Source organism: Haliotis asinina, chromosome 13 (assembly GCF_037392515.1).
Source record: "Haliotis asinina isolate JCU_RB_2024 chromosome 13, JCU_Hal_asi_v2, whole genome shotgun sequence".
In the NCBI taxonomy this organism is placed as follows: domain Eukaryota; kingdom Metazoa; phylum Mollusca; class Gastropoda; order Lepetellida; family Haliotidae; genus Haliotis; species Haliotis asinina.
In genome coordinates this window covers 38,243,958-38,263,751 of record NC_090292.1, presented here as the reverse complement: position 1 = coordinate 38,263,751, position 19,794 = coordinate 38,243,958, and the positions used below count along the sequence as shown (strand labels likewise).

Here is a 19,794-nt window from a genome sequence, read left to right as displayed (position 1 = left end):
GAGAGCCCTCACACTATAGGCAGTCAATTTATGTAGGAGAGTAATAAACAGGATACTAAACTCACTTTCGTGAAATACCATTTTGACTAAACTCATGAAAGGTTTAGTATCAAACTCACTTTCGCTTGCTTGATACCATAAAATGGTATTAGGCAGAAGGTTGTTTAGTATCCATTATATACAGATGTGTCTGCAAGTATATCAGTGTAAAGACATGTCTGCAAGTACATCAGTGTACATTAGTGTAAAGATGTGTCTGCAAGTATATTAGTGTAAAGATGTGTCTGCAAGTATATTAGTGTAAAGATGTGTCTGCAAGAATATTAGTGTGTCTGCAAGTATATTAGTGTAAAGATGTGCCTGCAAGTATATTAGTGTAAAGATGTGTCTGCAAGGATATGAGTGTGTCTGCAAGTATGTCAGTGTAACATATCTGCAAGTATATCAGTGTACAGGTGTTTTGAGGAGTTCATGGAATATATGACTAAAATGATGTGACAGGCTAGGTCTACGTAAGCCTGTTGAGATGTATGAGATGTCACAAATCACTTGAGTTTGAGGCGAAATGCACTGATCTCCATGGGATCGACCTGGATAGCAGCCTTAGGGTCCAACTCCTCATAGTCATGCATGAGTGTCAGGGACGTCTCCACTAGGTTCTCCACTTTCAGGTCTTTGAACAGATTCTCAAACGTCACCTGAAAGTTGAAAAAGGAACTCAAAAGAATGTCTGAAATAGGCTGAACACAGAGGTAGAACAATCAGTAAATGTGAAAGTCAAGGAGAGACACAAAGATGCCACTGGGTTTTCACAATGGACTTATAGCTTAGTCTGCTTAAATGTATGTATGACTGAAATCAGTTGATATATAAGGAAACATTGAAACTTTAAGGATAAAAACACTTGTTTTACTGCTTTGAGCAATACTTTACCATAGGTCCTCACACTATTATCAAGCCCATGTGAGGAGAGGTTAAATGTAATTTTTAAGATTATTTTGCTCATATGATGACGTGCATGAGTGTCTATGTGTGTCCGTTTGCACATGTCCACACTTGGTCATACAGAGCTAGCTCACTGGGATACCATGCTGCAGTTAAGCATGAATACTCCACTCAAACATGTTCTACTGACTTCGAGCCAATCTGCCCTTGTTGTAACCATTAATGCCAAGTGCCAGACAGCGACCATCAAGTACCATATATTAACATCTTTCCTTATGATGCATCTGGGAATTGAGCCCATGACATTCTGTGATCTAGGTGGACACTCTAACCACTGCACCATGGAGACAGTTGGCTAAAGTAAATGTTGACAACTTGTTTAAATAAGAACTGGATGTCATGCCATCATGATGATTTTAGTGATGTTACTTGTATCAGTTAAAGAGTCACTGAGTGAGTTTGTTTTATGCCACTTTCAGCAATATTCAAGCAACATTACAGCAGGGGACACCAGAAATGGGCTTCACACATTGACTGTTCAGTGATGATGAGCAAAAACTTTAACCACTTGGTTACCCCACTGCCCCTTGTCAGTTAATGTCAGTTTGTACAGCTGTCAGCAAACTGATTCAAGTGTCAGTGAGCAGTTTTAGTGGTTATATGTGCCCAGTTTGACAGAGTCTATGATTGAATGTGCAAAACAAAACAACCTGCAGCATGGGAAGGGACTCGAGTAAAAAAATGATGTATGAAAGAACTTTTTAAAATTTAAAATTGTTAAGAACTCTTCGATAAGCATGAAAACTTGTAGGTTCTAAGAAAACCTGTCCTTATCTCACCACACAAAGAAGTATACAGCTTGAGCTGCAACTCTTTTAATCGATTCAAGAATTGATTTTAGATCATGACCAGATATATCAGGGTGGTAACTAAAAGGTCTCAGGTCTTTGACTTCAACCTATTTTGAGAAAGCCTCTCCCCATGTTACACAGTCATAGTCTGTTTGCAGTTAAAATGTAGTGATAAATTTCACTTTAAACATTAAAAGAACACAAATAAAGTGAAATGAAGATTACGAATCCCCATAATATTTTAAATTGAAATGTAAGTCTCAGAATTTTATTTAACTTAGGATAAATGTACAAACAGTTATAGATTTAAATCGTAATGACTGGTTTGTATTACAAGTGGGGTAAGAGCAGTAGTTGGGAACAGTCAAATAAACACACATGCTGTACATGGTAAGCCTTAACATTAGACCAACCCTACTTGTCTGTCATGTTTCATTTAATGTGCACAGCCCCTTGTAATGCAAACGAATACTAGTAAAGCGATTTGAAACTATGATTGTTTGTTAAAGAACTAAGTTGAATAAAATTCTGACATTTGAATGTTCAGTTGGTTGCGGGAAATTATCAGTCATAATTTCAGTTTATTTGATTTACTTTATGTTTACAGTGAGATTCATCAGTACATTTCGCTGCAAACAGACAATAGAGATAAGTTGAAAAGCACGGAGCAAGGGCCATAACTCTTTCGAAACATAATTTCAGACATCACTTATAGAATTCACTTTAACCAATCCAGTTTTCAAACTTTTTTTATTAATCTGTGATTTCAGGCTCCTAGCTTACAGTGCATAAATCCAGACAAAAGAGTTGTCTTTTTGTCCTGATGTATGAAATACTTTAGTTGTCAGATTTCTTATCAGTTAAATCATTCTTGATGAAGCTGGCTGATGAAACCCATACCAATGTCCTTGTGCCCTTCCCGAAAATATGATGTTAACAAAGAAGAAATATGCAAAAAAAATGTCAAAAACATTTTAAATTAGGTCATCCTCACATGCACTCATATGAGGGTGAACAGTAGTGTTCAGGAGCCAAAACCACGGCAGTCAAGTCCATTATTCTGGCTAAACCTGTACATCCCATAAATAACAACAGTTCACTCCATAACATATCGGGGAGATATGAAACTGCAGGATATTAACATTCAGTGAACACATAGCATCATGAACGGTAGGACGACTATAACGAAAATTGGAGATGACAAAGACAACCATTCGATTTACCAAGCATTGAAGATTTTGGAAAACTCTGCCATATGTACATTAAAGAGGACTATTCTCAGCTTGTGGGACAAAAGCATAAGAAATTTAAAATGACCTTAAGGCACTTCATTTTGACAGGTGATATACTGAAGACCATGTTCACTCTCATGAAGTGATATCAAATGTCATTTTTTCGCTAAAATGATGATGTACGGTGGGCATCGACTGTGAAACCACAAGTCATGTGATCAACTACACAGGCCGCTGGGCCCTGTGGTTACCTGTTGATCACTCATGCTACAAGTCATGATTTACTTCAAGACAGGTTTGTGGTCCAAAAATATAGTCAGTGATGACGATTTCATTATATTGTTCACGTTTCGATATAAAGGAATTTGTTGATGTCTGGAACAATGTAAACATTGATGATATAAATTCTGTCTTTCCACAGCTAAAAAAATACAATAAACAAGTGCTCATACAGTAAACTGGGTGAAAAGCAAGAAGGCAAACACTTAGTGTAAAAAAGATGAGAGGAAAATCTTCTACTTGGAAGAGTTTCAGTTTGAAAAATAGTTATGGACATAAGCAAAATTTGACAAACAAAGTGTAATCTGTGTGATAGTAATGTTAGATATTCTGATGAAACAACATCTGTGACACTGACAGTTTCATTTTCTTTACATGAAATACACACTCAACAGTTTACACTTTACTTCTAACTTATTAAGTTAAAGAGTCTTCAGATGAACTTCATCACTGTAACAACTTTCAGGTAACCCATCATAAAGTGAATATCTTTATAACACTTAAAGCCTGGAGGATTTTTGAATAATGTTGTCATGTGACATTCTGCAATGTTAGTTGTGCTTTGAACTTCCTTCAACTTAAATAACTGGATCGTCCACAAATGTGTAATTTTTCAGATGAAATTGATCTTTTATACATATCCTGACTCATGTTTATTATGCTTATCTCATTTTTCTACATAAATGATTGAAGAGGACATGAGTCACTCATGAGTTGCCTCCCTTAATACTTTCCTGCCAAAACAGTCAATGATTTTGAGCAGTTTCCATGTAAGGTGAGTGTGGACACCAGTGCTCTGACTTCTTGTGGGTTGGAAGCTCTTGGGAGGTTCAAGTCCTGCTGCCTTGTAGGCCCTTTGTATAAAGGCTCTCATCCAAAACGATATTGTCATTAGTGTGAGTGTATGGTTGTCTCTGTAGACAAGGATATGAATAGGTGCTTGAATTTTGTCTTTGTTTTAGTCTTTAGAAGATATATCATTATGGCTCTGACAGGACACAAGGATAAGTCTCTGGTTCGAAGATTTTAAATAGTGCTGGGATGTGGAACTTTCTGTCTGGTGGGCCACGTAACTGATTCTTTTCAGTGAAGCCCTATGAAGTCCAAGATGTACTGCAGCATATTCTCCCATGTGGAATCTAGCACATGTATTGCTGACATCCAAGCTGCCGTGGCTAGGGAGAGAAGAAACACTGTTTTCTGTGTGAGGTTGCTTGCTCTAGTTGTAGAACTATGTTCCAATCCAAAGCTGGAGCTCTGAATTTCATCTGCAGATATTCCAACTTGAAGGAGTGTAGTAGATCAAGTGGTTCTGGCATTTTGTCAGCTTGATTCCCATCTTCATTGTGACGACTGTACTGATAACTGCCAGATATGTATGCACTGTTCACGAATAGTGTCTGACCCTCTGACAAATCTGGCAGATTTGCCAATGGTCAGACAGAAGTCCCCAACCTGTTGGCCTGTTGTTATTTGTGGCACGTGACACTTGTTCACTGTTTATAAATTTATGTTTATAATGTTTGTCATTGTATAATGTTAATAATTTCAATGCCAATTATGAGAAATGTTACCAAAGTCAGTGGTAGCACTCGAGTCTGCTTGATCTTCAAAAAAATACTTGAGGCATGAGTGTGGATGCATTTAGTCCTTGAGGCATACAGGACTATGATGCTACTTTATTGTCGGGATGCACCCCCCATCCTTGTAATGATGCATCTACACTGATGTGTGTGTCGCAAACCAGATCTTCAAAATAGGTCCCTCCGCAGACATTCAATTTGTGAGTCCACCATAACAGGTACATCTTGAGACTGTCTGGTAGAGTAATCAAGTCTGTGCTGTCCAGGTTTCTTGCCAGGAATCACTGTAGCAGATGTAGTTGTAGTCTTCCACTGCAAGTCAGATCCTGCACTGAGGTGAGTAAACCGAGGAGACATTGCCATGTTTGCAGTGGTAACAGAGAGATAACTGTTTGTGGAGTCATCACTTGGATTTTGACCCAACAATCTTCTGGGGCCACAGTCTGATTCTGTGTTGTGATGAACCTTTTTCTTCGGAACTGAAGAGCTTGCTTTGGTTCCATCTCAACTTCTTCAAGTTTACTGTACCTCTGTGACATTTGATGGATGACACTGGCTAATGTGTCAATCGACTGAAGACAGAAGAAGCCACCAAGGGGCTGTTATTTTGGTTTGGTGAACCTGTCACTCTTGGAACATTACAATAGTAGACCTTGTCTCCACTGTAGTGTGAGTCCTTCTTCTGACCAAGTAGTGATGAAAGGATCATTCTATCTTCTCCAGTCTCAGGGTTCTGGAACCTGAATATCAACGCCTCATTGCTTGCACTCGATCTCGCCATGCCGAAGAACATTTGTGGTGTCGCAATCTTCTTGTCTTCCACCTTATAAGACTTGTTTGGGAGTCGGTGATCAAATTTACGTCGTCCTCCAGGTCCGGCACTCTCAAGAAAGGGTCCATGTGAAGCAGACGAAACATTTTAGTGTTGAACGTAGGTTTGTGTTGATTCTGACCCCTTGGTGCTTTCATGAATGCTGAACAGAGGCTTGCAGGCACCTTGGAGATCAGTTCAATTGGTGGAATCATGAGTGTCAAAGTCATCCTCAAGAATATTGCAGAATGCTGCATTCAATTCCTTGGAGGGGGATGCAAAGTCTAAACCGTCAGTGATCCGCAATGTGACCTCTGCTTCCGAGAAGACAGACTGCCATTGTAGAGTCTGGAACTGCAGTTCTTTCTTCGGAGCTCCATCATCACCATCATTTGTGTTATTAACTGCTTCATGAAGTCACGTGGGTGGAAGTTTTGCATTGTAGGCCTGTAATGATGTGGTGTAGATGAAGAGAACGCTGAAGCATCATCTGCGACTACTTGCAGCTGCAAGGAGACAGTTAGTGCTGTCTCTGGTGAGAGATATTTGCATTGCAGAAGGCTGGACTTCAAACAGCTGAACAGCTGTTGCAGTTGCAGGGGACTACTGTCTCACTGTGGAGGTAGACTGTGTAGTAGATCTTACTGGAACTTCAGGCAATAGTATCGGAGGATCAGCATAAACATCTGCTTGACAGGAGACACAAAGTCTCCATTAAATGACCTCTGATGATTCACTGTTTTACTGGAATGGGACAACTTCAACAAGGTTCTAGATGAAGATGACTTCTTCTGCCATTTATTCTCTGATGACATCGACTCAGTAGAAGCAGACCTCTTCTTGGATACATATAAGTCCTGATCAGCAACAGATGACTGCCCCTGCAACATGCTCGGCAAATCACCTGCTTTCTGAATTTCAGCCGTATTTAACCACAACCTGTTGCCGGCATTATCTTCAGGTTTATCACCAGTGACTTAAGATCGCATGTCCATAGATGCAAAACAAATAACGATTAAATTGCAAATCTGATGAATTTAAAAAGCAACTGTAGTGCATGCTGGAAGCCCATGGATTAATGCATGATGAGCAGTGGGGGTGAGGATCAGTACTAATAACCAGTATCTGCAGTGACTGCAAGACTTAATCAAACATAGAGTAAATATGAAAAAATGTCACAAAATACAGATAATTTTTCCAAAATTTTGACAAACAGTGAAGCCAATAACAAACTAGAAACCAAGCACAGATAAATTTGATAATAGGATCTAAACATGAGCCGATATAGTGCCGCATACAGGACTCCAGTGCTCCCCAACAAGTCACATGACCCATGAAGGAGAGAGTGAAACGCTTAGTTACTCATGTGACTGTTTTGGAGGGAAAGTATTCAACTGAGGCAACTCCTGGGTGAGTGAACTTATTCATCCTCTTCAAGGGAACTACAAGGGATTCAACTGTTCCACTATCATTTGCATGATAGAAGGAGATAAGCATAATAAGCATGAGCCAGGATATGAAAAAGAATGATGTTTCTACTTTCCACAACAAACACTGATCACCTAAGAAGAGATCTTGGGAAATGTTAAGCTCTTTAAGGAGAAGATAAGAATAATGAAAAATGTTGCATCTATAACAATGCTGTTTCACAAATTTTGACTGTGTGAGTGAACACCCTAGTCCACAAAGTGTTTGCCACGAGCATGGCAATGTCCCCAGCTGCTTAAGAAGAATGATATATTTATAACATAGTCATTACTGTTTACTTTTTGCTCACACACAAGATGCGTGAATTGACTGGTGTCACGATAATCACCCAATAAGAATCTGAATTGTGGGGACCTTGAAAATAAGGTCAAGGTAACCAAAACTGACTGGTGTCTGCATAATCCCCTAATGTAGGCTGTCGTCAAAGTTGAAGATATTGGGTACAATAGTTCATGAGATATCACGTTAACAAGAATATGAAAAATGGCCAAAGAGTCGAGGTGACCTTGAAAATAAGCTCAAGGTTACCAAAACTGATTGGTGTCTGCATAATCCCCTAATGTAGGTTGTCGTCAATTTTGAGGATATTGGGTACAATAGTTCATGAGATATCGTATTAACAAGACTCGGGACATACTTACGTACGTACAGACACAGCTGAATATATAGTCCCCCGTTCCGCGTTGCGGCGGGGGACAATAAACAAAAGTCATGAATCTCAACACTCTGTGCTGTTTTTATCCTCTGTAACTGAGCAATTAACCTCATAGTCATGGACATAATTTCTGGAAAGATAACTTTCTTCAGAAGTAAAAGTTTTACACATGTGCCACGTATTGCAATTTATGATGCCTCACACATAATTTCTGACTGGCTGAGCACTCTTCTATTAGTTTTCAATGTACCCTACTCAGTCCCCTCGAACATAAATAAACATCGAAGGTACATAAGCCCAAGTCCCCCTCACAACCAGTGAACAACATATAATAATGTATCACAATTATGCTTCCCTATACATCAGCTCATATTTCCATTCCCATTTATACTGTTGTAAGCAAGGTTACCTTGGTTGGTAGCATTGAGGACAAATCCTATCACCAGGTAGGAGTCTATACTGTTGCTTGCAATCTTACCTTGGTGTTGCTGGCTGCACAGGACAATCCTATCACCGGGTAGGAACAGTCATAGGCAAGTCGGTGCAAAAGCAGAGCTGCAGTGTCCCGTGGAACATACTTCAGTTCCGGGCTGTCATCTTTGTTCTGCATAGTTCTAAGGTTGAGCAAATGTAGATCACATGGCAGTTCCTGTGAAATGGGTGTGAACACAGGGTTCAGTGTGAGAGGTGGGGAGCTTGCTTTCTGGGGCATCACGAATATCGGCTGAGTCAGATGCAGGGACACTAGGTGTGCCACAAGAGTCGGGTAGCCCAGAGTCACGGTGTTACTTGCCTGAAACAAACACAGTCAAAACATAAGAAAGCAATTCTTGTATGGATGTCAACTTGACGAACACAACATTTTGGAGTATGCATCACTTTTAATGCCATTCAAGAACGCAACATTTTGGAGTATGTATCACTTTTAATGCCATTCAAAGACCTGGTACAATCAAAACACTCATTGCCATATGACACTAAATTCCTTAATACATCAACCAAATAGCTGGAGTGGTTGTGTGCTATGCAGGATAAGGACTGACAGCATGACATGTCAGGGAAATATGGACAGAAGCACAACAATCTAGGCAAACAGCCATCTATCACAGCATGTGTTCTGGGAATGTAGTGTTCCTACTGTCAACAACATCAACTATGGCAATATTCAACAGCCGGTCATCATGAAACAACGCACTTTTCATTCAAATTACTAGTTGCAGGATATTCAGAAACAATTTTCTTTCATTTCACAAAACAACTAACCTCTCATTAGATCATTCTATAACATGAGGGACACATTGTTGCATGTCATACCCAATATGAAATCTGTTTTTGAAAATATCACGTTAATATTAACATCGAATGTCACAGCAGTATCTGTGGTCACCATTTACACACTATCACCAAACAGATACTTCAGTCAGTGATATCTGTTATTCTTGTATCAGTGAAAGAACTATGATTTGACTTGGCAGCATGGCATATATAAGGTTCATGTGCTTGACAACACAACTGACGCCAACTATGTCAGTTAAAGTTGCATACATATATTCCAATTTGGTCTTTGAAAAGCAGTTCTACAAATGAAACCTTTAAATACGTATGTTACTGTTGAGTACCTATATTGTCTGTGTTGTAACTGGATAAAATATACACAAAGAAAAGCTTTAATCCATAATCATCCAGATATTTTCAAAATCAGTTTTATTTCATGGTTTCCAAATTGTTTCTAAAAATATTGTGTGATTCATATTTTTAGATCCGGGATGTCAACATTTACCTTATTCTTACCTCTGTTCACAATGTTTTCACACATACTTTGTGTCGACTAACTAGAGGAGTTATAAACCTATAAAGTACCATGAGAAAATAGCAAACAGAGATCCTAAACTGATCTATCACACGTTCTAACAACTGCCACTTTGGCTATTAATACACATTTTCAAAATGATCATCATTCTTTATAATTCATTAGGGCCTCCACAACAAAGAGCTAAACTCTGTTTCATGAGGGCCAGGGTGCGAGAGTGATCTTAGCGTTAAGGTGACCCCAACTGTCATAACTAGTCTTAGCACTAAGGTTGTGTTGTACAACATCATGTGATCATTGCAGCATTGGTAGATTTGAAGAAATGTTTGAAGTTACTACTACTGCTGTACACAAGACTAATGACACATCATGCATACACCTGTGTTGATGGAATAACTGATATGACTGACCTCCTTGGATGCTCTCCTGTTTTCTATAAGGAGTCTAAATCTGTTTGGTGTACGTTTGTTGTCAAGGACACCCTGGCCAAGTCCTCGGTTGTCATCCTGGTTTAGTCGACGGTCCAAGATCACCTCCACAACACCTGCAAACCAAAACCACATCACATCACACTATACACACCCCTACAACACCTGGAAGCCCCAACCATATCATGTAACACTGGAGACACCGCCACAATACTTGCATATCCAAACCATATCACATCACAGTGGACACATCTCCACAACACCTACACACCAAATCCATATCACAACACAGTGGACATATTCTCCTACTTTCACTGTGTCACACTGGACATATTCTCCTACTTTCACTCTCACACTGGCCATATTCTCCTATATTCACTGTGTCACACTGGACATATTCTCCTACTTTCACTGTGTCACACTGGACATATTCTCCTACTTTCACTGTCACACTGGACATATTCTCCTACTTTCACTGTCACACTGGACATATTCTCCTACTTTCACTGTGTCACACTGGCCATATTCTCCTACATTCATTGTCACACTGGACATATTCTCCTACATTTATGGCTTACACTAAGTCATACTGGAAACACTGAACACACTCTGGTACTTTCACTGATTCCTAGCAAGGCTACATACAATATGGTGTTTATACCCTGAGTGAGACTTGATACACCCAAACTTTGCTGGGACAAAATGCTGAATCTGCAATTGGAATCTTCAATGAACATCATGGTTGGCATAGGGTAGAAGTTGGCTTGTAGTGGGAGCTTGTCATAGGTCTTTCTTCTCTGCATCTGTTCAACATAAGAGATCAGGAATTTTAGAACAACTATATGACTAGGTTTTCTTTCACAGATGAGGTTCTCGTAATCTCATATTGTAGGAATAGTTTAATAATACAGAACATTTGTAATATAATACAGTAAAGCTACAGGTATAAGAGACTATTAAACTGCACATGAATAACTGACATAATAATTGGCAAAACATTCAGGAAGTTTACAAACTTTCAGTCTGCTGTTTGAGAATCTGTTTGAACATATCTGACAACTTTCTTTATATATCCAATATTTACTTGTTCTATTGACAAATAGGAATGACCTGGAATCCATTCAAATCTGTATAAAATACTCTGTCTTGGTTCCTTATGTCAGTACTGATTCTCATGGCCACTTCCTTGTTCATCAGGTGCCGGACATCCACAACGTTGTACACATCCAGACCAGTGCCATCACTTCCTGCAACATAAAAACTCTTGTATTACCCCTCTCCCTCTTCCTATAGACCAGACATTGTCCACTGCTCCAAATATGCCCACACTCCTTCCTTTAGCCCACACATCATCCACTGCTCCAGATATACCCACCATCCTTCCTTTAAACCACACATTGTCCACTGTTCCAGATATACCCACCCTCCTTCCTTTAAACCACACATAATCCACTGTTCCAGATATACCCACCATCCTTCCTTTAAACCACACATCATCCACTGTTCCAGATATACCCACCATCCTTCCTTTAAACCACACATTGTCCACTGCTCCAGATATACCCACCATCCTTCCTTTAAACCACACATCATCCACTGTTCCAGATATACCCACCATCCTTCCTTTAGACCACACATTGTCCACTGTTCCAGATATACCCACCCTCCTTCCTTTAAACCACACATCATCCACTGTTCCAGATATACCCACCCTCCTTCCTTTAGACCACACATTGTCCACTGTTCCAGATATACCCACCATCCTTCCTTTAGACCACACATTGTCCACTGTTCCAGATATACCCACCCTCCTTCCTTTAGCCCACACATCATCCACTGTTCCAGATATACCCACCCTCCTTCCTTTAGACCACACATTGTCCACTGCTACAGATATACCCACCCTCCTTCCTTTAGACCACACATTGTCCACTGCTCCAGATATGCCCACCCTCCTTCCTTTAGCCCACACATCATCCACTGTTCCAGATATACCCACCCTCCTTCCTTTAGCCCACACATCATCCACTGTTCCAGATATGCCCACCCTCCTTCCTTTAGACCACACATTGTCCACTGCTCCAGATATGCCCACCATCCTTCCTTTAAACCACACATTGTCCACTGTTCCAGATATACCCACCCTCCTTCCTTTAGACCAGGCATTGTCCACTGCTCCAGATGTACCCACCCTCCTTCCTTTAGACAAGACATCGTCCACTGCGATACTTCCCCCCAGTTTGCATGCACCCTCCATCATTCAGGAATTATCAGTCAGCAAACCAGGCTATATTCATGTGTCTTTCTGTTAACAGTTACCTCGTTGGTTTACTGAAATGTTTTAGTTTTCAAATTGACCTGGCTTTATGTTTCCATATGTCCAACAGAGCTGTCGGACACGTTTGTACCTGGGGAGTTGATGACCCGCACCACGTGTTCTGCATAAGGTGTGAAGACATGAACTTCAGACAAGATAGGACCCGTGATAATTCTCACCAAGGGGCTAACAATGTGCACAGGCTGAAACAGAGAAATGTTTCCAAATCATTACTCTACTCGAGTAACGGGCACTGTCACAGAAAAACTAAACATTACTGAAGTAAAGTGTAGTGTCACAGAATCATTACTTTACTGAAGAAAAGTGTGGTGTCACAAAAACACAAAACATAAGTGAAGTAAAGTATAGTGTCACAGAATCATTACTTTACCGGAGTAATGTACTGTGTCACAGAAACACAAAACATAACTGAAGTAAAGTGTAGTGCCACAGAAACACAAAACATAACTGAGGTAAAGTGTAGTGATAGGATCATGTAATTTTCTGAATACAATTGATATTTTATACTTATCCTGACTCATGCTTATGTTGCTTATCTCATCCCTTTATGCGAAGATAGTGGAACACTTGAAATCCCTTGAAGTTCCCTTCTAATCAAAGCAGTCGTACAAAACACTAACCCACAGGAAGCTTCAATTTCTTTCAAACTTGGTCACATAGCCAGCCATGTTTGTCATGCTTTCCAAAATCTCATAAGCCCAACACAACAATTACTGTGATTTCAGCATGCCTGAGAGAGGTGGTTGGGAGGGCTTGACGACTTGAGCCAGGATAAGTATAAAATATAAATGTTATTCAGAAAAATATACATTTTTCCTTATCCTGACTCATGCTTCTTATGCTTACAGAATCTGACGAAAATTGGTGGTGGGTCAGGCCATGCTGAATTCTGAGCGGACCAAGCTGACTCTGCCACCGTTGTAGTGGTAATGGAGAGAGTTGAGCTTGTTCCATCATGGCTTGAATTCTGACCTACCGATCCTCTGGAACAATGGTTCAGTGGAGTGAGAAATCAAATCCTGAGGAATGTAAGATCTTGCTGCAGGTCTAATGCACGTAGCCATCAGAGTTGAGATAGCAGCCTGATGGTGAAATCTAAATTCAGTCTGAGTTGACTAGTCTCATGATGAACTTGAATACCATCGTCCAGGTAAAAGTTCCCCAGGTAACGTAGGTAGGTGATGATGATCTTGATGACCTGAGTAAATACACAGGGCCGAAAATATTATATATGGTAGAACTGTCCACTGGTAGTCCTGACCGTTGAATATGTAGCGCAGATATTTCCTAGAGGCAGACAGGTGTCTTGTAGATCGATGCTGGGTAGATAATCCGCTGGATGGATAAGATGTCGCAGCTGTGGTAGATGGATAATACTGAACCGTTCTGGTTTCAGCAGATAATCCTGGTTGCAGATGAGTTGAAACTTTTCCTTGGAGTGTTTCTTGGGTACAAAAAAGGGCGGAGTAGAATCCTGGTGTTAGTCGATTCGGATGTAGTTCTTCAACTCTGCCATTCTCTAGTAGAGATGCTATGATGTCTGTTAGCTTGTCTCATTGATCCCTGGTGCTGGGTCTCTTGTGAACGGTGGTGCTGCCTGCAGCAGGATGTTGTAGCTGTCCCGTAGCATGCTCATGACATAATCGTTGTTGACAAGTCCCCAATTCTTCCAGTAGCATTGTAGACGTAAACCCACTCATGAAGTTTGTATTGGAACAGCTGTGGGTGGAAGACTCCTGTCATTCTGAACCTGATCTTCAGCGCTTTCCTCCTTTAGCGCCCCTGGCAGGATGTCCTGTTCCATGGGAGCGCTTGCTTCCTCTAGATGAGACAAGAGCTCTTGCCCCCACAAGCATTGTACTTCTTCAGGTGTTCAAATATCCCATCGCTCAATGCCCGGGACAAGTCACTTTTCATTTCAGCCAATCAAACAATGGCATCTTTCTTGTCCATGGATAATTTCTGCTTACAGTGTCTTTCTTGTCCATGGATAATTTCTGTTTACAGTTTCAAACAGCAAATAAACTTGGATTTCGTCTCATATCTGCTCAAACTGTAGTTATTAAATTTTTCTATGATAGTAAAGTAGGGTTATCTGTCTTGGATATTTATCAGTTTTCAATAAATAGTCCAGTAACCAAATACCATGTTGATTTATTCCTACATAATTTCATAATCAGGGCAAAAATCAGGGCAAGTGGAAAATTAGTTGGGACAAGTTACTTTCTTCAAGTCACTTGCCCTGTTGTAAGTGGTTCTATTTAAAAGAATTTGAACCCTGCTACTTGTCAATCGCTCTCTGGAGAACTTTGACCTGTTGGAATAACACTGTGAGGACAGTAGTCAAAGTGTCGATCGACTTTACCATCATTACTTCCCTGGAGTCCTGGGAGACGGATTTAGTGACATCCTTGATTCTGCTGTCAAATACAGTAGATGCTGACCAGGGAACCTAATACAAGGGTTTTACAAGGGATGCTGCTGATAATAATCCTTGCAGGCGTAGTAGATTCAATCCCGCAGACATAGAGCCTAGAAGCTCCAAGATGAATTGTTGATCCTTCTTCTGAGTAGTGGGTGCAGAGAGGGCCATCCTATCTTCTTCAGTCTCTGGCTTGCTGAACTGGGTCATTGACAGCTCTGGAATGGGTGAGTCAATTATGCTGAGTGGTTGTATCCAGCTAAACCAGTAGTTTATCCTCCACTTTGTAGGGCGTGTTGTGAGTCTCCCTGAGGAGCTTGTAGTCCTCATCTACTTCTGGTGCTTTCATGAAGGGCTGCATGTGATGTGGGAATTGACAAGCACTGAAGGCCAGAATGTGTTGGTGATGGTGGCCATCTGGAAAACTGCTACACAATCGGAGGAAACGTCATCAAGTCGATGTCCTCAGTACTCATCTTAAGGTGAGCGCTTCATTGGCATCCTTTGACGGTGAGACGAGGTGCAACACGTTCGTAATCTACGACATGATCTCTGAGTCGGAGAAGAGGGCATCCTCCAGTGATGGAGTTTGGCGACGTCTATCCCTGTCCACCGAATCCTCCCTGTCCTTCCACAAAAGTGTTGTGGAATTATTAGACATGACTTGAGAGAGCCTACAATGTTTGTTCTTAGCATGCCTTTGAACAGTATATATATGTAACGCAAAGTCTGAATCAGATAAATTCTTACAAAGTTAACAGTGAACAGTGGAAGAACTAATATGTTTGCTTGAAGGACATAAGATATACAAATCAACCACTGACAACCGTAACTTACATTGGGAGCACAATCTCATCAATTGACACAAGTGTAAGTAAAACTGACGGGCCCCGTTGGAGTGAGATAGGCACTTGCTTCAGTTGCAGGGGGGTGACACAAAAAGTGTTCCTAGGCCTCATACCTAATGACTGCAAAGCAGGGAGATTTTATACACTCCCTAAAATCCACACATGCCTCAGACCAGGCAAAACTCCAGGCCGTCCCATCATAAGCGGGAACAATACCCCCACTGAGAAAATCAGTAGCTTCGTGGACGAACACATTAAAGAGTTCGTCCCGCAATACCCCCACTGAGAAAATCAGTAGCTTCGTGGACGAACACATAAAAGAGTTCGTCCCGCAATACCCCCACTGAGAAAATCAGTAGCTTCGTGGACGAACACATAAAAGAGTTTGTCCCGCAATACCCAAGCTATGTCCGTGACACAACACACTTCATACAAAGATTGGAGTCACTTCATATTCCGGCTCATCAACACGTCATCTTAGTCACACTAGATGTTACTTCACTGTAAACCAACATCCCCAACAAGGAGGGATTATTAGCTGTTGCTAAAGCAATCCGCAGACACCAGCCTGACTGGCAAATCAGTGCCACTGGCATTCTGGGTCTTCTCAAATCTGTACTCCACAAAAACAACTTTGTCTTCAACTGCCAGCACTACCTACAGGTAGGAGGCACAGCTGTGGGTACTAAACTAGAACCATCATATGCCAATACATTCATGGGAGAATTAGAAACTAAACTCCTCTCACTATATGCCAACCAACCACACATCTACATGCGGTTTATTGACAATATTTTCCTAATATGGACAATAGGCCAGTCCAGCCTAGAATCCTTCATAAAATACCTCAATGAAGCTCATCCCACCATAAAATTCACAGATGATTTTTCAACCAACAAGGTAGCTTTTCTAGACACATGGGTAAGTCTAGACAAGGAGAACAACAAGTTATGTTTCTCTCTATATTGCAAGCCAACCGACACACACTCTTACCTGTTGTATACGTCATGTCACCCCAGACATGTCAAAACTAAGGGCCCAAATGCATCTGCTCCTCTACTGAGGTGTATGATAAACACAGTCTCAACCTATAAACTTCTACCTCAAACGAAGATATCCGGTGAGACTGATACAACAGCATAAACACAAGGCTGACAGCAAGGACAGGAAGACCCTCCTGACAAACCCTACAAGACCGTCTAAGACCAAACAAAAAGCTATGGTCTTTGTTTGCGATTTCAACCCAGTGGACATGGAGCTCAATGCCATTATCCGGAAGTGATGGCATCTGCTATCCGGATCAGAAATATGCCCAAAAGTGTTAAACACTCCCCACATTATCACCTACAGGAGGAACAAAACCTTGAAGGATTATCTAGTACGCGCCTCACTAGAATACCCCAAGAATACGCCACAAGTCAGTGGCCGGGTAGTCACGTTCCTTGACGATCCATGTAACAAACAAAACTGCAAAATCTGCATCATAATCAATCGTTCAGACACTTTTTACAGTACAGAATCTGGTGTCAAATACTGTAAACGACAGTATAAATGCACCAACAAAAATGTGGTCTACCTTCTCACCTGCAAAAAAAGCACAACAAAATATGTAGGGGAAACCAAAAGATGTTTCAAAACGAGACTGAATGAACACTATGCTGACATCACACACAACAGAGACAAACCTGTTGCAATTCACTTCAACTCAGGAAAACATGGCAAATCCGATCTCACTTACGAGATCATCACACAACTCAGAGAGGACACTGAGCTTGTTAGCACCACCCAAAAGAGGAGATCACTCGAACTTAGGTGGATATTTAGACTCCACATGTTCGCCCCGCAAGCCCTCAATGACAAGATAGTCTAAGGTACTAAGGTATCCCCTTAGTCTTATTTATCTGAGACAAGTGTAAGTGGTGTTTTGGACACATGAAAATTACTGTAAATCACGAAATTTTTGCGACATGATATTTTTGCGAGTGGCGACCAACAGACGTTTTTGCGTCACAATATTTTTTAAACTTGCCTAATTCTCAAAACATAGCTTAGTTTGACAGTTTCAAAGCTTACATGCATCTGAAAGTTTTATCTGAAGTAAATCCAATCACATATTAAAGGTTGCCACTAATCTGGAACACCATTTAGTTGAGTACTTCCGCATGTATGCAATCAATGACGTTTTCCTAAAAACAGCACTTGCTGCATAGGCCATATATGCTTAATAAATTAATAAATTGGCACTGACGAAGGATCAGTTTAGTCAGTGTCAGCGAAGCTGTTGATCTCCAGGTAAGTGTCATGAAAGCTATCCACGCCCAATGGATGGTCTCGGCCTTTCAAACAGTCTTCAAGAAATGTGTGTTGCGTGGTTGGTGCATGTCTGGAGTATCGGACATACCGACTGAGTGACTTTTGTTCAGGTATCCATTGTTTGATATGTGACACGTGAGTATGAGTAATGCTAGTAATTAGTCATTTCCGCGTTGTTGTCATTGCTTAATATAGTGTATTGTCTAGATCTATTGTTAATTTATATGAAGTGGTGAATAATAAAGCGGAGATAGGACAGGTTGTTTACTGATTATTCATTGCATTCTACGAGCAAACTGCATCATGATATTTTTGCGAGCTTAAGTCATTCGCAATTTTTGCAAAAATATCATGCTCGCAAAACAATAATTTTACATCATGATAAATACAATCCAAAAACTGAATATGACACAATTTTGTTTAAAGGACCGAAATATAAGCCAAAAACTCATCGCCATATCAGGATCCAAATCGCCTCCAACTGTCCAAGTCAGGTGATGAAGGAGAGAGTGCCAATCATGTGACTGTATTGGTGGGAAGGGAGGCTTCTGGTGGGCAAGTGTATTGTATGTTGGCTTCAATTAGATGGGAACTTCATGGGATTTCAAGAGTTCCACTATCTTCCCATTGAGCGAGGAGATGAGCATAATAAGCATCATAAGCTAAAATAAGTAGATAAGGAAAAATAAAATAAAATAAAGTGTTTTGTCACAGAATTGTTCATCTTACTGGAGCAATCATGAGTGGAAGGAAACCTACACCTGTTGATCAGAGTATGTGCGAATGAGGTTCTGCCCACTAGTCATACCTTAGCAACACCATCAGGCAGGAACAAGTAGGCTCCAGACTTTTCCTTAGCATTTTTAGTTCCATACAGGACAAACTCTGTCTCAGTCTTGTGTTCTACCAAGTCTGGTTTGGTCATCATCGCCTGAAAGAGAAAGAGTTGAAAGTGGAATCCTGTACAAACTGTGGGCATCTTTGTGCATAATCCTCCACAGTATCAGGATTAGCCTGGGCAAGACACTGGATCATTTATCAACAGGACTGTCGTTAACTCTCTTTAATAATGATCATTTCTTACCTTCAACAACCCAGTAGTCCCAGAGAATCGAGCTTTAAAGTAAATGTTCTCCAGACTAAAATCGGCTGAGTCAGTCACACGTTTCACAAGAAAAGACGGCCTGAAAAATAAACACATCAAAGCTCATTTTCAGAATGTAATACATAGAAGCGCGTAGTTACAGTTAGCCTATATTGAAGATGTTAGGACTGGCAGGAATGTACTTACACAATGGCCTGTGTTGGCTGGGCATTAATCAGCTTGATCTCAACCCTGTGGTGTCTGGGGTTGGATGCAGGGGCAACTTGGCGGAGCTGGTAGCGAGCCACACCAAGGGCTGGTAACTCACACACGAAGGCAAGCTGTAAACAACCACACTTCTGAGATAGTGGAAACAAAATACACAATGTATATAAACCACAACCGTGTGCTAAACATAGGGTGGTGTACCAGAATCACTTTCTAATCCCAGTCTGACACTAAGCTGCTGACCGATTGATAATGACAAGAACACTCAAGACACACCCATGCCAGGAGTTGCAGTCAGTCCTAAGAGTTCACCGGTATCAATGTCTACATATATTCAACACACCTTATAGTTCAAACCTGCACTAACCTTGTACTGCATGCCTGCAGCACTGCAACTGTCTGATCAGAATGGCTATGAGACACAGTTAATCAACCTTGTACTGCATGCCTGCAGCACTGCAACTGTCTGACCTGAATGG

At 40.8% G+C, this 19,794-nt stretch overlaps 1 protein-coding gene across 2 annotated transcripts in view; it reads right to left on the bottom strand.

Annotated features, from left to right (window-relative positions):
- Positions 1-463: 463 nt before the first annotated feature.
- LOC137260464 (alpha-mannosidase 2x-like) overlaps positions 464-19,794 on the bottom strand; it is a 98,331-nt gene continuing 79,000 nt past the window's right edge. For both annotated transcript variants that reach the window (XM_067798129.1, XM_067798128.1), the window contains 9 exons: positions 19,295-19,428; positions 19,088-19,187; positions 18,812-18,934; positions 12,491-12,602; positions 11,193-11,329; positions 10,744-10,885; positions 10,065-10,198; positions 8,323-8,637; positions 464-698 (listed from right to left, as the gene is read on the bottom strand). In XM_067798129.1, the coding sequence (XP_067654230.1) occupies positions 546-698; positions 8,323-8,637; positions 10,065-10,198; positions 10,744-10,885; positions 11,193-11,329; positions 12,491-12,602; positions 18,812-18,934; positions 19,088-19,187; positions 19,295-19,428 (1,350 nt within the window). In that variant the 3' untranslated portion in view covers positions 464-545. The remainder of the gene's footprint in view (positions 699-8,322; positions 8,638-10,064; positions 10,199-10,743; positions 10,886-11,192; positions 11,330-12,490; positions 12,603-18,811; positions 18,935-19,087; positions 19,188-19,294; positions 19,429-19,794) is intronic.